This window comes from Amphiura filiformis, chromosome 7, assembly GCF_039555335.1.
Source record: "Amphiura filiformis chromosome 7, Afil_fr2py, whole genome shotgun sequence".
Classification (NCBI taxonomy): Eukaryota; Metazoa; Echinodermata; class Ophiuroidea; order Amphilepidida; family Amphiuridae; genus Amphiura; species Amphiura filiformis.
In genome coordinates, this window is record NC_092634.1 from 8,884,600 (window position 1) to 8,909,591 (window position 24,992).

The 24,992-nt window shown below is 37.3% G+C and overlaps 1 protein-coding gene and 1 long non-coding RNA gene across 2 annotated transcripts; one reads left to right on the plus strand and one right to left on the minus strand.

Annotated features, from left to right (window-relative positions):
- Positions 1-1,435: 1,435 nt before the first annotated feature.
- On the minus strand, positions 1,436-24,503 carry LOC140156469 (uncharacterized). The gene is made up of 2 exons (XM_072179413.1): positions 24,456-24,503; positions 1,436-2,620 (listed from the first exon to the last, which is right to left on the minus strand). The coding sequence occupies exons 1-2, from the start codon at positions 24,483-24,485 to the stop codon at positions 1,436-1,438; spliced, it is 1,215 nt and encodes a 404-aa protein (XP_072035514.1). The 5' UTR covers positions 24,486-24,503.
- Positions 6,257-15,015, plus strand: LOC140156247 (uncharacterized). Its single transcript, XR_011859495.1, has 3 exons — positions 6,257-6,386; positions 10,389-10,528; positions 14,663-15,015. It is a non-coding gene; the product is annotated as an uncharacterized lncRNA (long non-coding RNA).
- Positions 24,504-24,992: the final 489 nt, after the last annotated feature.

Below are 24,992 nucleotides of genomic sequence, written 5' to 3' on the forward strand. Positions count from 1 at the left end.
CCAGGACTCTAGTAGGCAAGTAAAGAACCGCTACGTCAACTTACTCTTCCCGTCCCCCTGGCCGTAGATTTACAACGTTCTTATTATGAGGTGACCGCATGTAATAATGTTAGGAACTGGTCTATCGATATTCCTTCCTGATTTGATGGAAATCATAATAATGAACACTTGGCTGTTCAATATTGCCCTTTATTTGATTTGGCAATTTGACGTGAGTCTTGAACGCACGAGCCCACATCCTGTTGGTTTATTGCAAACGTCACCTCATCCGTACTACCAGCCGCACTTTGCTTTCCCGTTAATAAAAGATTGCCCAGCAGTTGTGGGCAGTGTGACGTCACATTAGCGGAAAAATCTGGCTCGAAGTTTATTTGGCCAACCCATCAATATAAATTAATCAAAATTCCCTTCCAAGTATGGGGTTTTCAACATCTATACTACTGGGGTGCCTCTTGTGTATACATGCTTTACGGCAAATATACATGTACGTCATTCACCTCATCCGTGCTACCAGTCGCACTTTGAACGAAATTCTATTGATAATATCTAATCGCGTCATATACTTTACAAAGAGACTATCCGTGATCCCAGCGAATTTGTGTTACTAATTAAATTCGTAGGATTGATAAAAGTGTCATTAGGTATTGTTTGTAAAAACAAAGACAGTCAACGAAGAAAACAGCAGTTGATAAAAAAAAACTCCATTCAAATGCACTTGAGTGGTCCAGTTCTTATTTTTCGTGGTTTTCAATTCTTTATAATACCATTAAGCTAATAAGAACGTTTTCAGTCTAATCAGATTATGTTAGCACATTCATTCCTTCTCATGATATTTTTAGATCTTCTGCTCTAGCGAATCGCTTATAGAGCCTTCAAATTTATCATGGTGTGCTAAACCTGACTGCTCTATGGATACTGGCGACAACTCTCTAGTCCGAAGGTCCCTAGTCCGAAGGCTCCTTAGTCCGAAAGTTCGCTAGTCCGAACACGTAATTTACCATTAGCTAGTCCGAATTCTGAAAAAAGGTTCGCTAGTCCGAATATCGGGTTCTCTAGTCCGAATAATATATAAGGTTCTCTATTCCGAATATAAAATAAGGCTCGCTAACCCTAACCCTAACTCTAAACTCTAACCCCTAACCCTAACACTAACCCTTATTCTATACTCGGACAAGAGAACCTTCGGATTAGGTGTTCGGACTAGCGACCCTTCGGACTAGAGAACCTTCGTACCAGCGACCCTTCGAACTAGAGAGAAGTCACGTGGATACTAACCTGTGTATTGTTTGGAATGTGTACCATCCCCAATCATCTGGTTGTGGTGCCCCTTCAAACGGGTTGTAAATTGCTATAATCCCGTAGATACTAACAGAAAATAGACCGATACCAATTAATAATACCCTTCGTACCAGCGACCCTTCGAACTAGAGAGAAGTCACGTGGATACTAACCTGTGAATTGTTTGGAATGTGTACCATCCCCAATCATCTGGTTGTGGTGCCCCTTCAAACGGGTTGTAAATTGCTATAATCCCGTAGATACTAACAGAAAATAGACCGATACCAATTAATGTAGTACATATACCAACATTCTTCACTTTGGTTAAGTAGCTCTTCCTTATAATACTCTTGGATTTAAATGTTCTCCTCAAACGCCTTAGTGGACGTATAATTATTGGCACATCTTCATTCTCAGGTTGTTGGTCAGGTTCTGGATCAGTCTCTGATACTGGAGCTATTACTGTCACTACTTCAACCGTCGATCCGTTTGTGTTTCCATTATTTGCTTGCATCGATTGTGTGGTATTTTGCCCGCTGATTGTTTTTATTGAGTCGTGGTTTTCGCGGGGAGTATTTGTGTTAATTAGCTCGTTCTGTTCACTTTTAATAGAATTGTTCGTCTCATCATTGGGTGATTTCTTCCTAATGGTGCTCTGTTTGTTTGTGAACACATACTGTGTGCGTTTGAGGGTTAACCTGTGTTCACGATCTCGTTTAACTAACTTCTGTGTCGTGTATAAAAATCCAAAGGTTAAAATCAACCCCCAAATTACAGTTACTATTTGGCACACAGTCATAAGAAAACACACTCCACGACCAAGGTAATACAACATAAAGTCAATTGCAGCGACAAAAGCAAAATGACTAATTACTATGGCAATAAGAATTGACGGTTTTTGTAACGCACTGTTGATTCTCCTGACTTGAAGAAGTTCCAAGAAAGCCCATTGGACGAGAGCAAACGCTGACGTCAGACATGGTATAGCTAAATCAGCGAATAGGAGCGCTCCGACTGATTTCATATATCCTTTTATACCATATGCATCAACAAACAAATACAGCGATCTCATAAGTCCGAATATGATGACGAGGACATTGATGGTTATCATGAAAGAAGGTTTGCTACCTGCTTTCTTATTCCTGATGAGTGGCACTAACGCAAAACAGGCTGTAAAGACAAGTATGAGAAACAATGCGCCAAAGAGATAAGCGTGGACATTGATAGCCACACATAGCTTCTGCATGTCCAAACACAATTGTACACATCCCTCGAAAGTATAGTTTTTTGAGCAACCCATCTCGCTGTGATGATCTGCACCTGAATGCGATCCCGGCTCAGGCTGAAAAAGATAAACAAAAGGGAACAATTAATATCACGTATTTTCAATTGGATTATTTAACAAAGTCGAAGTGTGTAGTAGATAGTTATTTTGGTTATTTCAGGCCATACTATTCACATTCTCATTCATGTGATCTATGATATACAAAGTTCGACAAGCTTTTACATATTTGTATGTAATTGGAAAGTTTCGATATTTGTACTGTTTGTACCACGCGCGGCATCATTATTCGACAGTGAGCGGGGGAGCAGATCTAGGTTCTGTTAGGAATACCTCAAGGGACAGTACTGGGACCATTATTATTTTTGATACACATAATTGATATACCCGACAAGCTTCAATCGAAATGCCGGCTTTTTGCAAACGATTGTCTGGTTTTTAAAGATATCTCAACACCTGCCGACAAAGACAGCTCAGAATGACAATCCTATGAAACCATGCAGACTAACCGCAAAGTTTTGAGTCCCTCGGACCTTAGATCATCGATCAGCAGCAACGAGACAAGAACTGTGCATAATTCATGCACCCAATATCAACGAAGGCGCTTTTACATTCTTCAGTGATTTAACAGACCCTGATGGAAGGCTCAAATTACACAATGTGCGGGATCGCCGTTTGGAAGAACCTGACACATCACGATACAGAATGGCAGACATCTGCCATGGCATCACCGAACAACTTTAACACGCAAGGGTACCACCGTGACTGTTACCAACGGTTTACAAGTAATCTGGGTAGGTTATAACCGAGCATGTTGATATGATGATGCGCCGTCTACCTGTTGTACCAGTCGCCCAACGCGCAAGCAAAGTACAGAACGGATTATATTCGACCCCGATTGTGATCTTTGCAATAAGATAGACATAATTAGTACCACATCATTTGAGAAAGATGGTTGGCAACATCTTCTGCATGTAGATGAACAGAACAATCATGATGGCAGTTAGGATTGGCTATTACGGAGAATCAAGGGATACGATTTGTTTGCCGGTTTGCATGTGAAGCAAAGTATCATCCCATGTGCCGCAGGCAGTATATGGCACGCCGGAGAAGTGGCTATCCTGAAAGTGCTGCTGAACAGCTGAACAGTCAGCATACATATGAGTCTTGTTTCAGACATGTTGATGAAAGTGTTCTGAAAGGCCAACAAGTTGCAACATTATCTTCACTCCGTCTGATGTACATTGCCAAGCTGAATGAAACCAGATTACAAATTCAAACTTGCATGCAGGTAAACTCAAACGTAAGCTGCAAAGTCATCCCATCCTGGGCAACAAGTTTACGGGGCGTTGGGGGGAGGGGCTTTAATGGAATGATTTAAATGAAGTTACTTTACTTTCATTTTACTCTTTATATCGTTTGTCAAGTTGATTGATACGTTTGCTCTGCGTGTATTGGGAAATGTGGTTGGAATCTTATCTGTATTAAACAACGCCAGATTGACACATTGTTCCTGGTCCTACAATTTTATTAAACACTTCATAGGTAATAGGATTTAATTTGATCAATAGGCATACTTATAATTAATATTTCTATTTCAATTGAATCGTATGAGCTGTGTCACCCCGGATGGGGAAATATTATCATATTCCTAATTGTGACACCACTTCGGGAGGGGGCATATCTTCGTGTCATTTCAAGAGATGTCCATTTAAGATCAAAAGGTTAGTCAGTAAATAAGTATAAACAAATTAGATACACTGCTATTGACAACACTTTATTAGTAGTAAACAAGAATTTGTCTTTAAAAAAGACAAGTTCACGGATCAAGTGTATAGTACATGTACTTTGATCTAACATTGAATATTCATATCTAACCTACTCTGCACTTATTCGACAATAAATAAGTGATATGAGGCTTAATAATGATACCTGCGTCTTGACTCTGGAAAACAATATTTTTTAAAAAGCTCATTTTGCATTTAGTTTTTAAGCCACCTCGGGAGCCACCTACAGGATCTCATTTTGCATTTAGGTTTTTATTGCGTTGCAAAGTAGCAAAACTTTCTTTATATATGGCCCAAATCGTGCCTGGAAAAGGCTATCCCCTCTTACAACCTATCAACAGGTCTGATTTCTGTAATGAGGTGTCACCAGGTTTGCAAGAGATAATAATACCAAATATAAAGACCATGAAATTCACCACATCACGACCAAGCTCACATTGGGTGCCCATTCCTTTTTTAAAGGAATTTTTATTAACTCATTGCTAGCTTTTGTTAGGGCCAGGGTGTCAGGGATATTTGTCTTTGTCAATATTATACAGGTTTATACACAGGGTTATTACAAGCGTCAATAAACATTCAATTAACTATAGATAATGGACTTAGTTTTGTGCAATGTAGTTATACATGTATTGAACTTTATCTGAAGTAAATAACATGCTACACCGTTTTCTATACAGAATAATGAGGCCTTTTGTGATGAGGCCTGACCTCGACCTGCTAGTTTTGATTAACCAATCAGTTATGTGTATTGTCAGCATGTGATGGCTATAAGCCAATTACAAACATGTTTCTAAAAAAGGCTAAAAAATTCCTACGCTGGATAGTTGTCATGTTGGGCAAGATTAGATAAAGGCATACAAACTAGGGTATGAGATATTAGGAAATATTTCCTAGCCTCTTAAAGCACATGGTTGGTGTGCTATATAGATATTCAAGACACATGGTATGTAAGGGATAAACTGTGCATATGAGATGTGGGTGCAAGTGGCATCATTTCACTGCCGTGAAAAACATGATCACAAGTATTGATTTGATGCTGTAACCTTTTCATTAATTTCATTTACACCGAGTTACCATGGTTACATCCATTTAGATTTCTACCACATTCAGCACATGATTCAATTAGTCCCGGTATAGCATAATTATCGACATACTTTTAAAGTATGATGTTTTGCATAGACTTTTTGTATCGAGTTTGGTGATAATAAACGTGTTCGTAACTATAAAAATATTTGTCAACTTGTGAATCAAATGTGAATTAAGAAATATATTGCATTATATCCTTACAATTTTGATTAACCTTTTGCGTGGTTCGCAAATAATTTGAAGAATTTTTGCAATTTTTAGGAAATATTCCACCCAGTTATATATCACCACGTGGTCATATTAATTCAAGGGCTTATACCACTAAATCAGACTTCTGCCAGCTTCTGCCCAAGTTTATCAGTCATATAGTGCCATCTTTACATTCAAAATGTGACAAATTGATATAATATTAGCAATTTTAGTGTTCAAAATCGTGTTTAAATACAATTTCTTAATGTGAATGTCACACAGGTTAAAAAGAAACGGGAATATTCGGGCAATATTTAAGACTATCTGCGCATGAATACACAAGGGAAAATGTAGTTAGCAGTCGTCAAATCGGTCTTTTTTATGTATCGCTGATTTTCTCAACAAGTAGCCGAGCAATGTTAAAGCTAATGCATACCATGGTATGCAAAATGTTCTTCTCTAAGATGATATACATAATTTATACTTTAAAACTGGGAAAATATCTACTTTTGCACATAAACGTGAACTCTACTTTCATAACTTTGCGTGTATAAAATCAATGCGAAGAAGGTTTTTGTGGTGTGTTATCTTTATCATCACACAGCTTGTCTCCCTTCGCAATGATGAAAAATTTCCACACGACGGTGTCGCTATTTACGCTGAGTTTTGCAGTGTATTCGAAAACATTTCATTTTCTCAAAATTTTTGAGAATCTACAGTCAAGCCAGAGAAGTAATTGGTGTGGTTGATGCATTCCTAGCCAGGTAAGCGTTTGAGTTTCTTTGCAAATTAGCTATAGCTATTTTAAGCTCATAGTATCATGTCATGACATGGTTTGTGTACAGCTCTGTACATGTACAGTACACCCATCGTATGGCTCGACATGTCATGTCATGACATGTCAGGCTGACGAGGCTGTGTCAGTGTTCATTCAATTGAAAATGTATCCTTGCTCGAGAAGTCAAGTCACAAATTTTTGCACCGCAGTGACCGATGAGCTTCACATTCGAGTCTACACTACACTGGATTTCAGAGAACAACGGCAATCCCTTGCTCAGATTTGTGCGAAGCGCCCTGTTAATGATCGACGACGCGGAACTTTGTGTTCACTTCAAGGGCGCCGATCTGCAATGAGTAACGATATGATGCACAATCAGCTAATCAGATTATCTGTCTGTTGCTACGATTCAGCCAATCAGTACCCCACCTCCGTAAATACTCTAGACTGTGCACACACTCTCAAAATGTAAACAAGTGACATTCATACATTTGCTATATAACGGCCGCGATTGGTCGAGAGTCGGGCATATTCAGCGTTCATACATTCACACTATATGTAACGGCGCGCATGATTGGTCGAGTGCCGGGCATAAACAGCGTTTATGCCCGGTGTCCCGGATGTGCGATCGCCAGGTAGGAAAAATGAAGGAAAATCATGATTTTTGATATACGGTAATGTTGCTTATACGTTTTTGTTATTATTTTATGAAATAAGAATCACAAAATATACTGGTATGTATATTGTATGAACAGGGTTCATTCATATATTTTCATGACTAACCATTTAGTGATGAAAATATATGAATGAACCCCTAATTCATGCACGGCTACTTCAGTGTGATGATTTCGGTATAGAAAAGAATGCAAGAAAATCGCGTTAAGAATCTTACATCTTATTTTTTGTTATTATTTGATGAAAAACAATCACTGAATGTTTGGGAATGTATGAAAGGGGCTTATTCATATGCCTCAGGCATAAACAATCAATCATGCGGGGCATTGCGGGCCCTCAATTTCATGAATGAACCCCTAATTCTTCTCTGACAAAAACTTTACGAGACCATTGCATTTGAAATCTAAGCATGAATGCCATGCACATGTACATTGTACTGAGCGACAGTTCAAAATAGCCAATTCTCTCGGTCAGGGCTGTTCCATTCATTGCACTTATTGCGATTCTGTCGGTCAACGTGATGTCACTTTTGCCATGATTGGGCTATTCCATCTCGCCCCTAGTGTGACACAAAGGGGACACTTACCGTTGCACTCAATGGGGGAAATCACAAAACATGCAACAAATAAATACTCTTGATGAAATAATTTTATGCTCGATTTCTTATCAGGGAAATCAATTTTTAAATAAATTACCATACTAAATTAATTGGTATTTTCTGTGCTGAGAAAATTTTCTTGAACTGAAAGGCCCTGTACAAACCAATAGGGATTTCATGAGGGTGTCCGCTTTGACAGGCGTGGGAAGAAGTACATACTTTTACTAAATTCCAAAAAGTACGGTATGTGTTTTTGTATACAATTTACAAAATTTATGTACATACAAAAGTACATACTTTTGCAACATACTTCCATGTGTATACGTAGTCGTTCTCCTGCATGCAATTTTTTTACATATCAGTAATCACCGGGTATAAGCCCACCCCCATTTTTGAAGTGAAATCTGCCATCTAGGGGGTGGGCTTATACCAGTGGTTACGGTGATATGCAAAAATGCATACTTTGCATAATTCAAGTATACATTTGTATATTATGTCATTATTGACTGAAAACTACCTCATGTGCTGTGTGCAAAACTACAATGTACATAGTATTTAATACATACCCGGAACTTTGGCAAAAGTATGTGGTTTTGCATATGTATGCAAAAGTATACAGTAGGCCTACTTTTGCAAAATACGCCTAAAAAAGGCCTATACGCCATATAATGCAATTTCTACACATGTACCGTATAAGCACCCAGGGCACTTAACAAAGTCATTTTGGGTGGACAGTTATTTTTAACCTGGTTTACCTAATCTTTCGCAAGGGGCGTTTATTAGAGACGAATTACGTATGTTATAGGTCCTGAGACGTTCTAGTAGCTTTTCTGGTGCAGAAAATACATTGCAAGTTTACACTAGACTTGTAGTCCTCCAACTATTTCACTGTATTGACGACTTGACGTCTAACTGTCACTTCAACATTACATGTAATGTTACCCTTAATTGAAAATACCCTAGGTGGGTGCTTATTGGAGCATGGGAGCTTATTGGAACAAATTTATACGGTTTATGCAAAAATACATGCTAGTGTTTTTTTGTTTAGCCAGGGCTGAGTATCCACATTTTGAAGGACTTTTTTTTGCACCAATTTTCGCTCAAATTTTGGGACTTCAGGCAGAAATATGCCTGTACAGTGTTATGGGGAAAATTTTCAAGTTGATAAAAAATGTTTATGTCAGATTCAGTTTCTACACAAAATTTCACCCTGGAAAATGTTCCTTTTAATTAGGATATCTTTCACTTTAAGTTTCCACCATTCTGGCTGCCAAACGTATAGTCAAAGCTTGAATGCTGTTTTATGAATATTAATTACGGTACAAATCAATGCATCAACCAAAAACACGATGGCAATGGACTCTAGCATCGAATGCGTAACTATGTGCCAATTTGAAGATTCCACAGTTCACAAGTAACTCAGTTCAGGTCACGAAGGCGAAGCCCCGGGGGCGAAGCATATCAGTAATGCTAAGTGCACAGGTATTCATTCTTCTATATAGCCACACCACATGCAATCTATTTAAAAATGCATACTGTGCAAAGTATTCAAAACTGCCTTATATCTGCATACAAAACCATGTACAGTTTGATGTACAATGTACTCACTACTAGCCTGTATTTATTTCATATTTTTTGCTCAGGTACACCTGAGCGAATATATACATTCAGTTTAGACCTTGACCTTTGAACCTAAGTAGCTCCAAGTCAGGCTTCTTCTGCAAATGCTTTTGCTTTGTCTTCACTAGAAATATTTTATAGTATAATATTTGATAGGATAATGCCTGGTAATGGAAATGCAGACTATAAATGCTAGCTACTAAATTAACCTCACTCCCTATGACATAGTTCATAATATATATGCAGCAGTGAGATATCTATATGAGGTGGACATAGAATATTAGCCTCATTTCCCATGAAATTATTTATAAAACTGTGTTGTAGCCCATAGTGGAGGGTTTTTTTTAACCTGGGGATGATATTAATCATAGGTGTTGACAGATTGATAGTGGTCTGGAAGTTCAAGTTAGTAAATTACATACTGCTCATGATAGCCAAAAACCATATTTAGCATTAGGGTTTATATTCATAAATATGCCAATAGTATATGATGCAAAACTATACAGCACATCGGGCCACCATGCATGTATACTATCGCAATATACCAAGAATGAAGTTGATTGGTTGTTGTGATGTTGTGTTAAATCTGCAGAGTGGATTATTAATGAAAATGTGGGTAAAATATGCAATAAAAGCTGCTGAGTAGATTTATGAAAATGTAGGCAAAATATGCAAATTAGCTTATTAATATTCATAAATATGCAAATAAAACATGACATAGAACTATAATACAGCACATTAGACCACTATGTCCTATCACCATACCAAGTTTGAAGTTTAAGCTGCAGAGTAGATTAATGGTTTTGCTTCCGCCCAGACAAGCCAAAACAAACATCCATTTGGATGATAACACAAGCTCCACATATGTGTGGAGGCCAAAAATTCTAATATGGAGTCAACAGGTTTACAGAGAGAAACTCCTATCTTATAGCTAGGCAAATCAAACAGTCCGCTGCTGCTCAGAGATAAAATCAAACATGTATGAATATAGTTAAAAAAAAAAAAAAAAATGAATGGAAGACTACAAACTGTGGATGGTAACATAAATATATGAGAAGTTCTTCTTCAACCTATTTTTTTTTTTTTCTTTTTCAGATTTTGCTTGCTAAATATGTGAAAGGAGATTACAACAAGAGTGCTGTAACAGTTGCAAAAATACTTTTCTGTTCTCTCTGCCGAACCCCACAAGAGCTGCAATCAGACAATGTTGTACATTTTACAGGTGTTTAGCTCAGGTAAGGTGTTCATCTAGCTCTATGAGCAGGGCTGCAAGCGGTCCTATATTTCCTATATTTTTAAGATTTTCCTATATTTCCGTAGAAAGTTTCAAAAAGCCCTATAATCCCTATATTTTCATATTTGGAATATTTTTTGCTGAAGGTCTTTGTATTAAATATAAATGCCTCCCTGGACCCCACCAATCAGGTTTATTTGTATCCATTTCTATAATTCCAGGTTGCATTTTTGCCCTGCAATTTCAGTTAATTCTCTAACTTCTTGGGGCTTTGCCATATGAACCTACACTAGACCTTTTCATAGTTCATGTTGAGATTTTGCATATAAAATAGAGATAATCAGTGTGGTGTTGAATGCTGACATCTTTTGTGGGTACACGCCATGATGGCCGTTCGTCGTTCGATCTCCATGAGTGAACAGCAAAATCACCGTGTTGATGTGTGGTCATGCGTCTTGAACTCGCCACTCAAAAAAGGTGGCAATGTTACATTTTCCCAAATTCGACTCAAATTAAATGATGATATCTCTGCCAAGCAAGAAGTTATTGTCACGCTTGTGGTCTCATTTTATTGCTAAATAAAATGCACTTTCAACCCAGTAAAAAGAATTCCGTTAGCCTTTTTAATACTGACACTGCTTCATAGAATTCAGAATGGGCAGAGTGGCGGAGGTGAGGGATGTGGAGGTGGGGGATGTGGCACACACAAACTCTATGGGATTGATATTTTTAGTGCATAATCTGCTTCTGTAAAGACTGTAAATTGGATTTTTACTCTATTTAGCATCTAAAAGACTCATGAACTTACAGCTAAACAATTCTACTTATTGGTTTAGTCTAGAAAATACAAACTTTTCCATACAAAACTACCGTTTTCATATCAAACACTGTAGGGTGTCTTCAAAATCTAAAAGTTACTGTAAAATTTTAATTACCCGTGATGTTGAGTATAGTCCCACCCGTTTTTGGGTGAACATTTTTCAAAATTGGGGGTGGGACTATACTCAATTTCAAAAAAAAAAAAAAAAAATTTGAATGCATTTTGAAATCATTAATAGAGTATGACATGAATACAAAGTATCAATTTTCATATTATAAATACAAAACATCTTGAATTTTTTTTTTTTTTTTTAGGTCAACCATGAATGATCCTACCATGTAGGTCTAGGTCCTGGGACACTCCAAAGCCAAAAAAATAAATAACTTAAAAAAAAAAAAAAAAAAAAATTCTGAAATTTTTGAAAATTTGGGGATGGGACTTTACTCGAAGGTGGGACTATACTCGCGTCAGTACGGTACTTATCCTACCACAGTCAAAGTATAGATTTTCTGAAGGGGAATTTGATGAGGAATCTAAATATGGACTTACTTTTTTCTGTATGGGGTAAGGGCAAAATGTTTCAGTTTAAAATATGTTGAATTGTAAAAAAATCTAACATACTTTGGGACACCCTGTATTCTGAGATTGCCAAACAGCTGTGATTTTGGTTTCTTCTAAAAGTCAGTGGGCTCCCCCATTTTGCATTTGTTTTAAATTTCTCGTGAGCTTTGAGACAAACCTTTTTTTTTTTGGCCTAATAAGCAATGCATTAATTAAGTAACCCATTTTTATCTGAATCTTTTTTATTCCACCCTGTATAACTTGAAGGTCACCCTGTATAGTGAATTGAAGTGTGTGTATTTGAATTGCTTATGCCTTCAGCTTTCCAAAAAAAAATGTATACTTTTGCTAGTTTAGGGTTGATAATTATGGAGATAATTAGAAACACGATTGGTGTAAAAAGTCATAATATTTGTGATGTAACGTTAAGGGTGGCGAGTCCAAGACACATGGCCGTGTGGCAAGCTGTGACCTGCGCGTAGTGTCTGATGCATGAACACGCAGATCAGTTGTAACTTGTACCCACAAGATGGCGAAATTGGCTGACAGCCTCTATTAATCCCTAGATAGTTAAAACTATTTCTTGCAACAAGACAAATTAATTTGAGACTATAGTTTCATCAAAATCAGAGCAAGTTCCATTTTAGCCCATAGCGGGGAAAAATTGGACCTATGACGTCCCAATTTTACTCTTTTGCCCATAACTCCATAACAGTACATCATAGATTGGTCAAAGTATACGTTTTTTGAATCAGAATTACCAGTGAGTCACGATAGTGTGAGTTTTGAACTGAGTAATTTTGAACTTGACCCTTTGTGCAAAGTTCAATGACCCTTTTCTACTACATGTACATGTAGAATGAGAGTAGGCCCTCCCTATCGTTAAATTGCCTCCATAGCCAGATTAATTAGCACTATAAGGCCATGTGTTTTGAACTCACCACCCTTGGCGTTACATCACAAATATTATGAATTTTTACACCAATCAAGTTTCAAATTAGAATATCTATCAACCCTAAACTAGCAAAAGTATACATTTTTGGAAAGCTGGAGGCAAAAGCAATTTAAATATACACATTTCAACTCATTGTACAGGGTGACCTTGAAGTTATACAGGGTGGAATAAAAAAATCCAAATAAAAAATGGGTCACTTAATGCATTGCTTATTACTAACTTGCAGTTATAAACTGAAAGTAAACAACATTGATTTGGTTAGAGGTTAGGGGGAGCCTACTGACTTTGGAAGAAAAAAATCACAGCTGTTTGGTAATCTTGGAATACAGGGTGTCCCAAAATATGTTCGAATGTTTTTACAATTCAACATATTTTGAACTGAAACATTTTACCCCTAACCCATACAAAAAAAGTAAGTCCATAATTAGATTCCTCATCAAATTTCCTCTCAGAAAATGTAAGCTATGACTATGATAGGATAAGTAATTAAAAATTTAGGGCAACTTTTAGATTTTGAAGACATCCGCATTGCTTACTACAGTGTTTAGTATGAAAACAGGTAGTTTTGCACATAAAAGTTTGCATTTCATAGACTAAACCAATCATAAAGAGTTGCAAAGATATGATCAGTTGATTCAACACGCACACACAAAATCTTTATTTCCCATAGACTTTGCACATACCGCCACCGCCTCATCTGCCACCGCCTCATCCCCCACCTCGGTCATTCTGAACTCAAACAACTCTAACTCCACTATCTTAGCTGATAAACAATTCTCCTTTGGAGGTCTGTTAGGGCACACATTTAGCTACAACATGACACCAAACACACTTCAATACCTGTTTAGGCAATTTGAAGGAGTCTCAAAAACCACCATTTTTGGGTGGTGAGTTCAAAACGCGTGGCCATAAATACTATTCATCTGCCAAATATGACAACTGTAACATGATTTGCACGATTGTAGTGCATGTAACCTGAAATCTCATTGCACTATTTCATGTCCTAAACCATAATCCCCGAAGCTGTAAATAAAGTTTTAGCTCATTTTGGACTTAGCGTACATTATTCTCTTCCAATTTATTTAATATGGATTCCCGGAAGTAAATGACTGCCCAATTTACCCTTTACTAAACGTTTGTTTTATAGTTATTGTTATATGCAGTATTTTTAACTTTTTATGGCCCCACTGAGCCCACCATATGCATATGGGTGACCCTGCCCCGCTTCACAAATTTGTTTGTCTCCTTTACTATTGTAAGGCTTGCAGTCCTGAGATTAGGTTTGTATGTAGCCAAGACACATGGCTTTCATATGGCTCAGTCAGGTCCCTTCTAACCTTAAAATTGACATCCCTAGACTAGTCAGAAAAAGGGCAAACACTGCTCGGTCACCCCTATTGCACTATTTGAAGTTGCTTTGTCCAATAAAGCCTTGAAATTATTGTATTATTCTTATTCCAGTTATATTAGCAATTCTGTAAACAATATTATCCAGATACGCAACACAAATATTCTTATGCATGTCATTTTAAGTGTCCATGTGCCATTTTCGAAAAACTAGGTGAATGTAATACAAAAGCAACCCGGTTCCAAATGCTTTTGAACTATGTTTATTCAAACAAAAGAAAGGAATTGCTGGAGTGTGGCTAACATGCAGTACAAGCAGATCAGGAAATAAAGTTACATTAATTATAACTGTTCCAAAATGCTAATAACACATTCATGAGTATCCACAGTCAATTGTACAAATGTATGTATTTCTTACTATCTTCTCTTTCTGTGACTCTTTTTATCCATAGAATCATTTGATGCCCTCGTTGATGCTACAAGGGAACAAGTGACAACATCCGCAGCGACACAGTCAGTCATGTTAGCAGAGGTGAAACTTTCTCAATCGTCAACATCGACAGATGCGTGTAAAAATGAATGATACAAGCTGCATAAATATGATGAACAAATACATTCACTTTATCTATTTTAAATGAAAGGCTTTTAAGACCAGCACATTTACATGGATTTGTTTCAGTGACTGGTCATTTCATATTACCAGTGTTAGCAGAACTCATTGTAAAGCTGACAATGTGGCTATAAATTCAAGTCAAATCCCTACCTTATTAGAATGAGAAGCATGTTCTTAAAATATATGGAAACTATATTTGGCAAATAATGTGAACTATAATATAACCTTTCTTAAGATTTTGTGAATGATTAGCAGTGTTCAAATATGCCTCAAAAGTTACAGGCCAGCGGGCTTGACCTTAAAAAGTTACCGGCCAGCCGGGCCGGCAACTAGATGCCAGTCAGAAAAGTTACCGGCCAGGCCAAAAAGTTACAGGCCAATGGCCTGCTGACTGGCCCTATTTCGAATGCTGATGATTAGCCAAGTCAAGTCCAGACAAGTCAAGTAATACTTTATTATACTATTCAGCAAATTACTTCAGCGGTGTCGATGTCCTTCTGCTTTGTCTGATTATCACATAAAAAACTACAATCTTAGAAATAATTATTTGAACACTTTTAAGGGCTTATTGGAAATGGTTGACCTCTCTACCCCTGTATAATGTTTGCATGCCCAATATGCTCATCTTCACCATATCTTCTCCCAACATTGTTTGGTGGGGAAAGGGAAGGAATACGTATGTTGAAGATGAACATTGAGATAACACTACTATAATCCTTAGTTTCCAGTGACTCATATAGCGTATGCACTGTACTAAGAAGAACAGGGAATTGGGTGTTCGAACACATTTGTGACCAGTACACATCAGTTTGAGTTAGAATGGGCCGTAAATGTCCTCAATTGTATTCTGAGTTACAGTGTATTTAATGAGCATACACGTAGTATTCATAGAAATACCTCAATTTGAATATGACCTTCATGCCCATTTTACACTGTAACTCAGAATACAATTGAGGACATTTACGGCTCATTCGTGGTGTACGGTCACATTTTGTCCGGGATTGTAGGTCACACGTTGCTACGCAGTTTGACTAGCTTAATGCGGTGCCAATGTGATTCTAGAGTTAAGTCTTTGATCAAGTAATCTCAGGGGCGTAGCAAGAGCATCAGGGGCCTATGGACAAGGAGCAGTACGGGCCCTTTTAACCAGGGCGGATTTAGCCTACCTTATTGGGGCCCTGGACCAGGCCAAAATTTGGAGGCCCCGAACTCACATGCCGAGGAAGGTATATGCACTCAAGTCAGTGGCCAAGTTTTGGTTTAACTGGGGACTAAGGGGACTAACATATTTTGTTGAATTCAATTTCAGACTATCTTGGCCCCAGATCAACATAAATTTTTTTATTTGAATGAGCGCGAAGCGCGGAAAATTTTACAATTTTGCCCTATTTTGACCAAAAAAGATGCTGTTATTGGGGTTACAAGAAAGATGCATAGGGCAATTTGGGGCCCCAATTTTTTTTTTTTTTTTGGGGGCAAAATTGCCCTGGACCCGGCCCATCTGACCCAATGCTATAAAAATCCGCCCTGCTCTCCATTATCAGCCCTTATTTAATTTTCGCTTTTGTGCTCGGGGCCCCTGAACCCTCGGGGCCCATGGACTTGGTCCATCCTGTCCCCCACTTGCTACACGCCTGAGTAATCTTCATGTGTATGCCAATTGAGTTTGTCATCAAAATAAATAAATAAATTTCAGAATTTATATAGCGCTTTTTCCAGAGGATGCAAAGCGCTGTAATTTCGCTGCGTAGTGAATCATCACAATCAGATCGCATCAACTAGGCTAGTTGCAGCCGAACCTGGCGCAAACCTATCCGCACTTAGATTGTAACATCCACCCATTTTCTGCAGCTCCCCAAATTCCATTGGGTGAAGGAAGTTTTTGATAACGAAACAACTAATCACCGATTTTGAAAGCAGGAGGAAACCGGAGATCCCGGAGAAAACCTGCGAGAGCAAACATGGATCGGGATAAACCAAGTGCACATGAGTCCTTGGGCTGCGGGATTGAACCAGGGACCTCAGTGGTGCAAAGCGAGGAACTACCGCTGCGCTTAACTCGCCTCCCTCAATCATAGTGCCAAGATATTTATATGAGGACACATGCTCCACATTACTACCCTTCACCACTAGGGTTTGGAGTTGTACTTGACGTCCTAAAATCAATTATCATTTCCTTAGTTTTGGAAACGTCTCAAGCTATGCAATGTTATTTTGCGTATGTATACAACATGTCACATTATCCAATTCATTCCATGGCATAGGTTTTTAAACCTTTAGACACATCTGCTTCTGCTTGAGAACATATTACTGTAGCACTGAGTAATTCAATTTGATCATTTATCTTACAATTTAAAGCTACTTCATGAAAGTTGGGAATTCCCTTTACCGTGTAATCACAGTAAACAAAGTCAGGACTATTTATGTACTCGGAATCCCCTAGAATGTAAAGTGGATATTACATCATTTTGGAAATTCCCAGGAAGTGGTGTAATATGAAAGGTTAATGTTTAAAATTAGTCTTGGAAATTTCCAGATTACATCTTATTTTGTAAAAGAGTGCTATAGAACGGGACATTTATTTATGTTTATGTATCAGAAGATTATCATGTTTTACTTTCATTTATTCAGATACTGTTAACTTTTCAAACAGTGTGTTTTCTTGTGCACTCTGAAGTGAATTTGGGTGAAAGGTGTGTTTGGCCTTGACGACTCGGTAACAATATTTGACTCACGTTGCTGTTGAATCGCACCTGCTGTCCCAAATCTACAGAGTGTATACACATTATACACACATACAGATAATACAACTTCTTTTGTATAAATTAATGTAGTTTTAGCCGACAGAAAAAGCATAATATAAAAAACATGTTGTGCATCTTCAGTGTTTTAAGGAAATCCATTCAAGCTATTTTAAGTTAAGAGCAGTCCTTCTGATTTCATGCCATTGCAACTCAAGTTTTCAAATTTTTGTTAACGGCTCTGAAACATGGGAAGCATCATTACATAAAGGGTTCACAAAAATAACTCCCCTTATAATTACAAAACATTTTTTGCTTAACTTGACATACATTTCGTTGATTTGAAAAATTTAAAACATGTGAATAAAGGAATTATTTTCCTACCCTCCCAAAGTTCTTTTTAATAAAAATCTGTTTGTTTTGGCCAAAAATAATCACATTTTCCAAAAATGATGCTTTCAGAAAAAGTTGCACTTTTCCACATCCTATACATGTAACTTACAAAAACATTCTCGATATCAATGTTTTGATTGATTTAATGGTGTTTTTGTGTTCTTTCATTTTTATGTATACGATAACCCAGTCACCCATACAATCATCTTGCAATTTAAAACAATGATTTATTGACATGTACGGGGTATTTCTAGAAGCTTTTGAGCCGGTGTGTCAAAAATGGTAAAATCAATTACAAAACATTTCTTTGCATAACTTGACATTCATTTTGTTGATTTGAAAATGTATAAATCTGTGAATAAAGCAATCTTTTTGCTACCCTACTAAAGTTATCCCTTCTCAAATTCCTTTTTTTTTTTTGGTAAAAAATAATCACATTTTCAAAAATAATGCTTTAAAAAAATTGCACTTTTCTACATCCCATACATGTAATGTACAAAACTTTCTTGATTTCAATGTTTAATTGTTTTGATTTCCTTATACCCGTATGCGAAGCATGAACGGGTATATTGCCATTCTATGGTTTCTTCTCCTTCTCCTTCTCCTTTTCCTCCATCAAACACAACATTCTGTCAAGGCTAGCGCTAAAACTACAAGGCCACAGGGCCCATATGTGGTACACTTATGGGCCCTACCCCGTAGATTTATCCTTTGCCCATCTTGGCCCCAGAGGTCAAAGGTCACAGGCCCCAGGGGCCCAAATGTAAAAATACAAAGCATGCTGTTTCTCATCAAATGAAGCAGCCTCAGGGGCCTGAGTTGGTACACTGATAGCCCCAGGGTACTCTATATATACAAGTATACATGAACCCCATATGTCATATATTATGGGCCCCAGGGCCCCAAATGTTAAAACAAGGGGTAACAGATTGACAAAGCTAGCGCTAAAACTACAAGGGCCCCAGGGCCCATATGTAGTACACTTATGGGCCCTACCCCGTAGATTTATCCTTTGCACATCTGGGCCCCAGAGGTCAAAGGTCACGGGCCCCAGGGGCCCAAATGTAAAAATACAAAGCATGCGGTTTCTCATTAAATGAAGCAGCCTCGGGCCCTGAGTTGGTACACTGATAGAGCCAGGGGTACTCTATATATACAAGTATACATGAGTCCCATATGTCATATATTATGGGCCCCAGGGCCCCAAATGTTAAAACAAGGGGTAACAGATTGACAAAGCTAGCGCTAAAACTACAAGGGCCCCAGGGCCCATATGTAGTACACTTATGGGCCCTACCTGTAGATTTATCCTTTGCACATCTGGGCCCCAGAGGTCAAGGTCACGGGCCCCAGGGGCCCAAATGTAAAAATACAAAGCATGCGGTTTCTCATTAAATGAAGCAACCTCGGGCCCTGAGTTGGTACACTGATAGAGCCAGGGGTACTCTATATATACAAGTATACATGAGTCCCATATGTCATATATTATGGGCCCCAGGGCCCCAAATGTTAAAATAAGGGGCAACAGGTTAACAAGGCTAGCTATAAAACTACAAGGGCACTAGGGCTCATATGTGGCACATGTATGGGCCCTAAGTTGTAATGTGTCTTCTGCCCATTTTGGCCCCAGATGTTTAAGGCTAGGGGCCCCAGAGGCCCAAATGTTAAAACAAAGGGCCGGTCGTTTCTCAACAAATAAAGTAGCGACAGGGTTTAGATTTGGTACACTAATAGGTCTTCAGCATTATATTGTTTTATGTATATATGAACCCTATGTGTCACATAATATGGGCCCCAGGGCCCCAAACGCTAAAACATAGGGCCGGTCGTTACTCAGTAAATAAAGCAGCTACAATGTCCAGCTTGAGTCTGCTGATAGCACTTGAGAAGTATATTTCAACATATGCACAGAGCCCCATAAGTCAAATATTATGGGCCCCAGGCCCCAAATGTTAAATCAAAGGGCCGGCCATTTTTCACCAAAGCTCAAAGTTTGTACACAGACTGCACCTGAGAATTATATTGTTATATGTACATATGAGCCCCATATGTCACATAATATGGGCCCAGGGCCCCAAACGCTAAAACATAGGGCCAGCCGTTACTCAGTAAATAAAGCAGCTACAGTGCCCAGCTTAAGTCTACTGATAGCACTTGAGAATTATACTTCAACATGTGTACATGAGCCTCATAAGTCAAATATTATGGGCCAGGGCCCCAAATGTTAAAAAGGGCTGTCCGTTTATCATCAAATAAAGCAACTTCAGGGCTCGGAGTTTGTACACAGATTGCACCTGCGAATTATATTGTTAATAACACCCACCCCATCCCATTCACAGACAATTGCGTAATTATAATAATATAGATGACAGAAACGTTAAGGCTGTTCCAGTTAAATTACATACCCATTGGCTGTTCTATTTAATTTACATACTCCCTCTGAAATGGCTGTTCCATTTAATTTACATACTCCCTCTGGCAGAGCTTTCTACTAATCAAATTGCACATTGTGAATTTCAATCTATCAAATTGCATAGCTTCACTGTGAATTAGAGAGACTGACAACAGCAACCTAAGTCCTCAGCAAATAAGGACTGTAAGTTTGTGTAAACCGATAACATGCGGGTATAGCCGTATTTGTGTACAAATATATAGCCTTCTAGTTTACCTTTCTGTCTCTGATCCCTTAATCACCCATGTAACCATCGTTTAGTGCAAAGTAATGATTCGTTGAAGCTAATTTTGACATAAATGAGGATGTTGAAAAGTGCAACTTTTTCTAAAAGCATCATTTTTGGAAAATGTGATTATTTTTTGGCCAAAACAAAAATATTTTTAAAAGAAAAAACATTGGGAGGGTAGAAAAACGATTCCTTTATTCACAGGTTTTTAAATTTTTCAAATCAACGAAATACATGCCAAGTTATGCAAAGAAGTGTTTGTAATTTTAGGGGGGAGTTATTTTTTGTGAACCCTTTATTTAACACTGAAGATGCCCAACATGCCACAATTACCATGATTACATAATCGGTTTAAAAAACATTTATGAGGGGAAACTGTTAAAAGTTGTGTTACCTGTATGTACAAGGGCACTTCGTGAATACACATAATCTTGGGCCATGTAAAATCACGGACGTCACTTCATTACCAAATACAAGGGGAAACAAAGTATTACCTGCAATTTTTTGTCACATTGTGTCGATCAACAGTGATTTGAGAAATAAAAGTTATTAAAACATAATGTTATTTGTGAAGTGTTTACTTGTGTGATTCAATGAGTAACATTAGTAGTTCCTGGTTATTTGAATACTGTTCTACTTGTCAGTGCTTTGAAAGAAATGAATAATATAGCTGGCTTAAATCTTTCAAGTGGAAAAATGCACAAGGAACATAATTTGTGAGAAGTGCAACTATGGATTAGCTCACAGATTTATTTGGTGTTTGTTTAGGCTAAAAAAAACGGCAAATTCATTTTTTTAAACTTTTTGCTTACACAAACGAATATATAAGACCCCATTTTTGCCAAAACCATGCAAAATTACATACTTTTCCAAAAGTGTGTGCTTTTGCTTATACAACTTAGTATATACTATATTAATAAACGTATATAAGACCCAATGTCTTACAGTACATTATGCTTTCGGTGGTGGTTTATGCACCGCTTTTTACCCCATTTTGCCAAAACCACATACTTTTTGCAGAATATGTCATTTTGCATGATTATGCAAAATTACATACTTTTCCAAAATTGTGTGCTTTTGCTTATGCAACTAAGTATATACTATATTAATAAACGTACAAGACCTAATGTCTTAGTACATTGTATTTCTGGCGGTTGTTTATGCCACCTCCCCCCCCAAAAAAAAACACCTACATACTTTTTCAAAATATGTCATTTTGCAGGGTCATAATGGTTATACAAAATTACATACTTTTCCAAAAAGTGTGTGCATTTGCTTATGCAAAGTATATTCTATATTATTGAATGTATATAAGACCTAATGCCATATAGAACATTATACTTCTGGTGGTGGTTTATGCCCCCCCCCCGTTTTTGCCAAAACCACATACCTTTGCAAAATATGTCATTTTGCGTGGTTATATAAAATTACATACTTTTCCAAAAGTGAAAAGTGTGTGCTTTTGCTTATGCAACTTCATATATACCCCCCCCCGTTTTTGCCAAAAACACATGGGCTACTTTTGCAAAATATGTCATTTTGCATGGTTATCCTAAAATTACATACTTTTCCAAAAGTGTGTGCTTTTGCTAATGCAACTTAGTATATACTATATTATTAATAATAATAATAATAAACGTATTATAAGACCTTTCTTACACATTATATTTCTGTTGGGGTTTATACACCGCTTTTTACCCCCCCCCGTTTTTTGCCCAAACCATGTACTTTTGTAAAATATGTCATTTTGCATGAATATGCAAAATTACATACTTTTAAAGTGTGCTATCTGCATATATTATGCAATATGCAACTTAGAATATAATATATTAATAAATGTATAATAAGACCTTATGTCTTATAGTACATTACATTTCCGGTGGCTGTTTATGCAGCACTTTTACCCCTAATTATGCCAAAACTTAATATACCGTACTAAATTGCAAGATATGTCATTTTGCATGATTAGGTCTATGTAAATTTAACATATTTTTCCAAAAGTGTGCTTTGCATATGCAACTTGGTATAAAGGCCTACTTTATTAATAAACGTATCTTTGGCCTATAATAGTACATCATCGTGGTTTATGCACCCCGGTTATGCACCCCAACGTTTTTGCCCCGATAGTTTTTTACCCGTAGTCTTTCACACAGCGTGCCAAATCTAATTAGTAAAATTGGAATGAGAAAAGTATTACATGTGTAGCCAAATGTCAGTTTGGAAGGGATATAAGCGAGAGATGAGACTGTTTTGAATCGTTTCAAACACAAAATTGCCTGGAATACCTCCAGCTACCTGCAAAAAGCTCCGTGAAATGAATGGTAACGGCGCATTATTAAGTGGTGTGCTCCCGCTTTGGTAGTATGCGCCCTGATTCCTATAGCCAGCCCGTGTGCTTTCTATACAAAACATCTATTTTTGTATACGTACTGTAAAGTACGGTAAAGTATGATGTTTTGCATATGCAAAACTACATGTTTTTCGTAAGTATGTGTTTTTGCATATGCAAAAGTACATACTTTTATAAAGTATGTAGTTTTGCATATGCAAAACATCATATTTTGCGTAAGTATCTGCTTTTGCACGCAGCACCGGAGCACGAGGTATTGTGTATCGGGTTACCTATGAATATTACCCCGTTTATATAAATTGTTTAACCTTGATACAAGAACTAACGTGCAATCTTATATAAATATGAAATTGGTTAATTTTTTTTAAACCTGATTATTTGGCATACTTCGTCTGTGATTTAGCATACTAGCGTATGACGACTTTTTGACAAAATGAGTTATATAAACTTTCACAATCTATAAATGAAACTCTATATATTCAAAAAGTTTTGAGACCTTAATGTAATTAGTTAATGAGGTATGGCAATAATTAATTAATGTGGTACGGTTTCCAACCCCTTGCATGAAAACATCACTTTTTCACCTGGCTTATCCGGCGCCATATGCTACCATATTGATTTGACATAAACATCTAAAAAAAAAAGTAACGAACCCCCTTAAATAATGACCATTATTTAAAAAAGGGTAATTGTATTGCAAATCTGTAAAATGCGTTGGAAACATAATTTATATCTTATCAAATGAGGTGTCAAAATGCGCAGAAATCAATTCTGCTTCCAACGTATTTAACAGATTCGTAATACAATACCGTAGCCTGTTTTTGAATATCCATTATTTAAGGGATTTAAAAAAAAAGATATTTACAAGAGTACTAAGTATCACCGTAATCACGTTGCGTATCACTGTGGAAGCAGGGAGGAAGATTTAAAAAAATATTTTGGCATACTATTGTATGAGTTTATGACTTTTAAGTTAATCCCAATTAGAGCAAACAGAAAATGTTCCAATCATGATTGTGAATAACAAACTGAAATACCTATTTTTATCATATTCTTAAGAAACATAAAAACAATTTACTTGTTTGCTGCCTAGTGAGTATTCAAAAATTGGTAAATTTTCAAATGCGATTTTAAAACACCATTTCCCCTCACACGCTAGTATACTAAATCACAGACGATTTGTAAATGTAATGTTTAAACTTAACTGGAATAAGCCATATTCATTGTGTTTGTCAGGCCAACAGAGTGCAAAGCAATTCTGATACCCTAAATAGTGTCGTACTCGTACAGACATTAAATATCCCCCAGAAATTTCGGTTTAAAATAGACAGAAACCTTTCCCGGCAGTTACTAATATTATTTCAGCATTTTGGGTTAAGAATATATAACAAAATTGAAATTTGTCATGAAAATCGTACTAGTTATGCAATGGCTTCAATTGGCACACTATAATACAAATGTACTTACCACTGAGCCCGGCTCGCAGTTATTTCCCATTTTGAGAAAAAGTTTACATAAAACCCCGCATAAAACATGAAAGATATATCATGGATGTATTATGTATCATGATATATGGCGTGCGTTCACAAACACTTCCTACACGGTAAATGGCGTATTCTTACTGAATGATAACTTTTTCACCGTGACTGTTTACAAACACTGTAGTGTACACGGTGACAGAGCGTATTCTCAAGAATTTGTCAGGGTCATTGTATTAATGACGGAAGTATGATTACAAAGGTAACGAGATAACAATTAAAACCTTTTATTTGTACGATATGACGAATGAATAAGTGTAGTTGATAGATAGATAATCAAATGCCAAGTCCAAAATCTATATCCACAGTATCATTAATATATAAGACCACTGAAAACGTCAGACTGGAGTTTGTCCTTTTTGAGGCCAGCGCGGCGCAGAGCGCGGCATGACACAGAGTCGCCGATAATAAGACTAATAATACTTGTCGCGCAATGTCGCCCAATCCCCAAATTTAAAGGCACCAA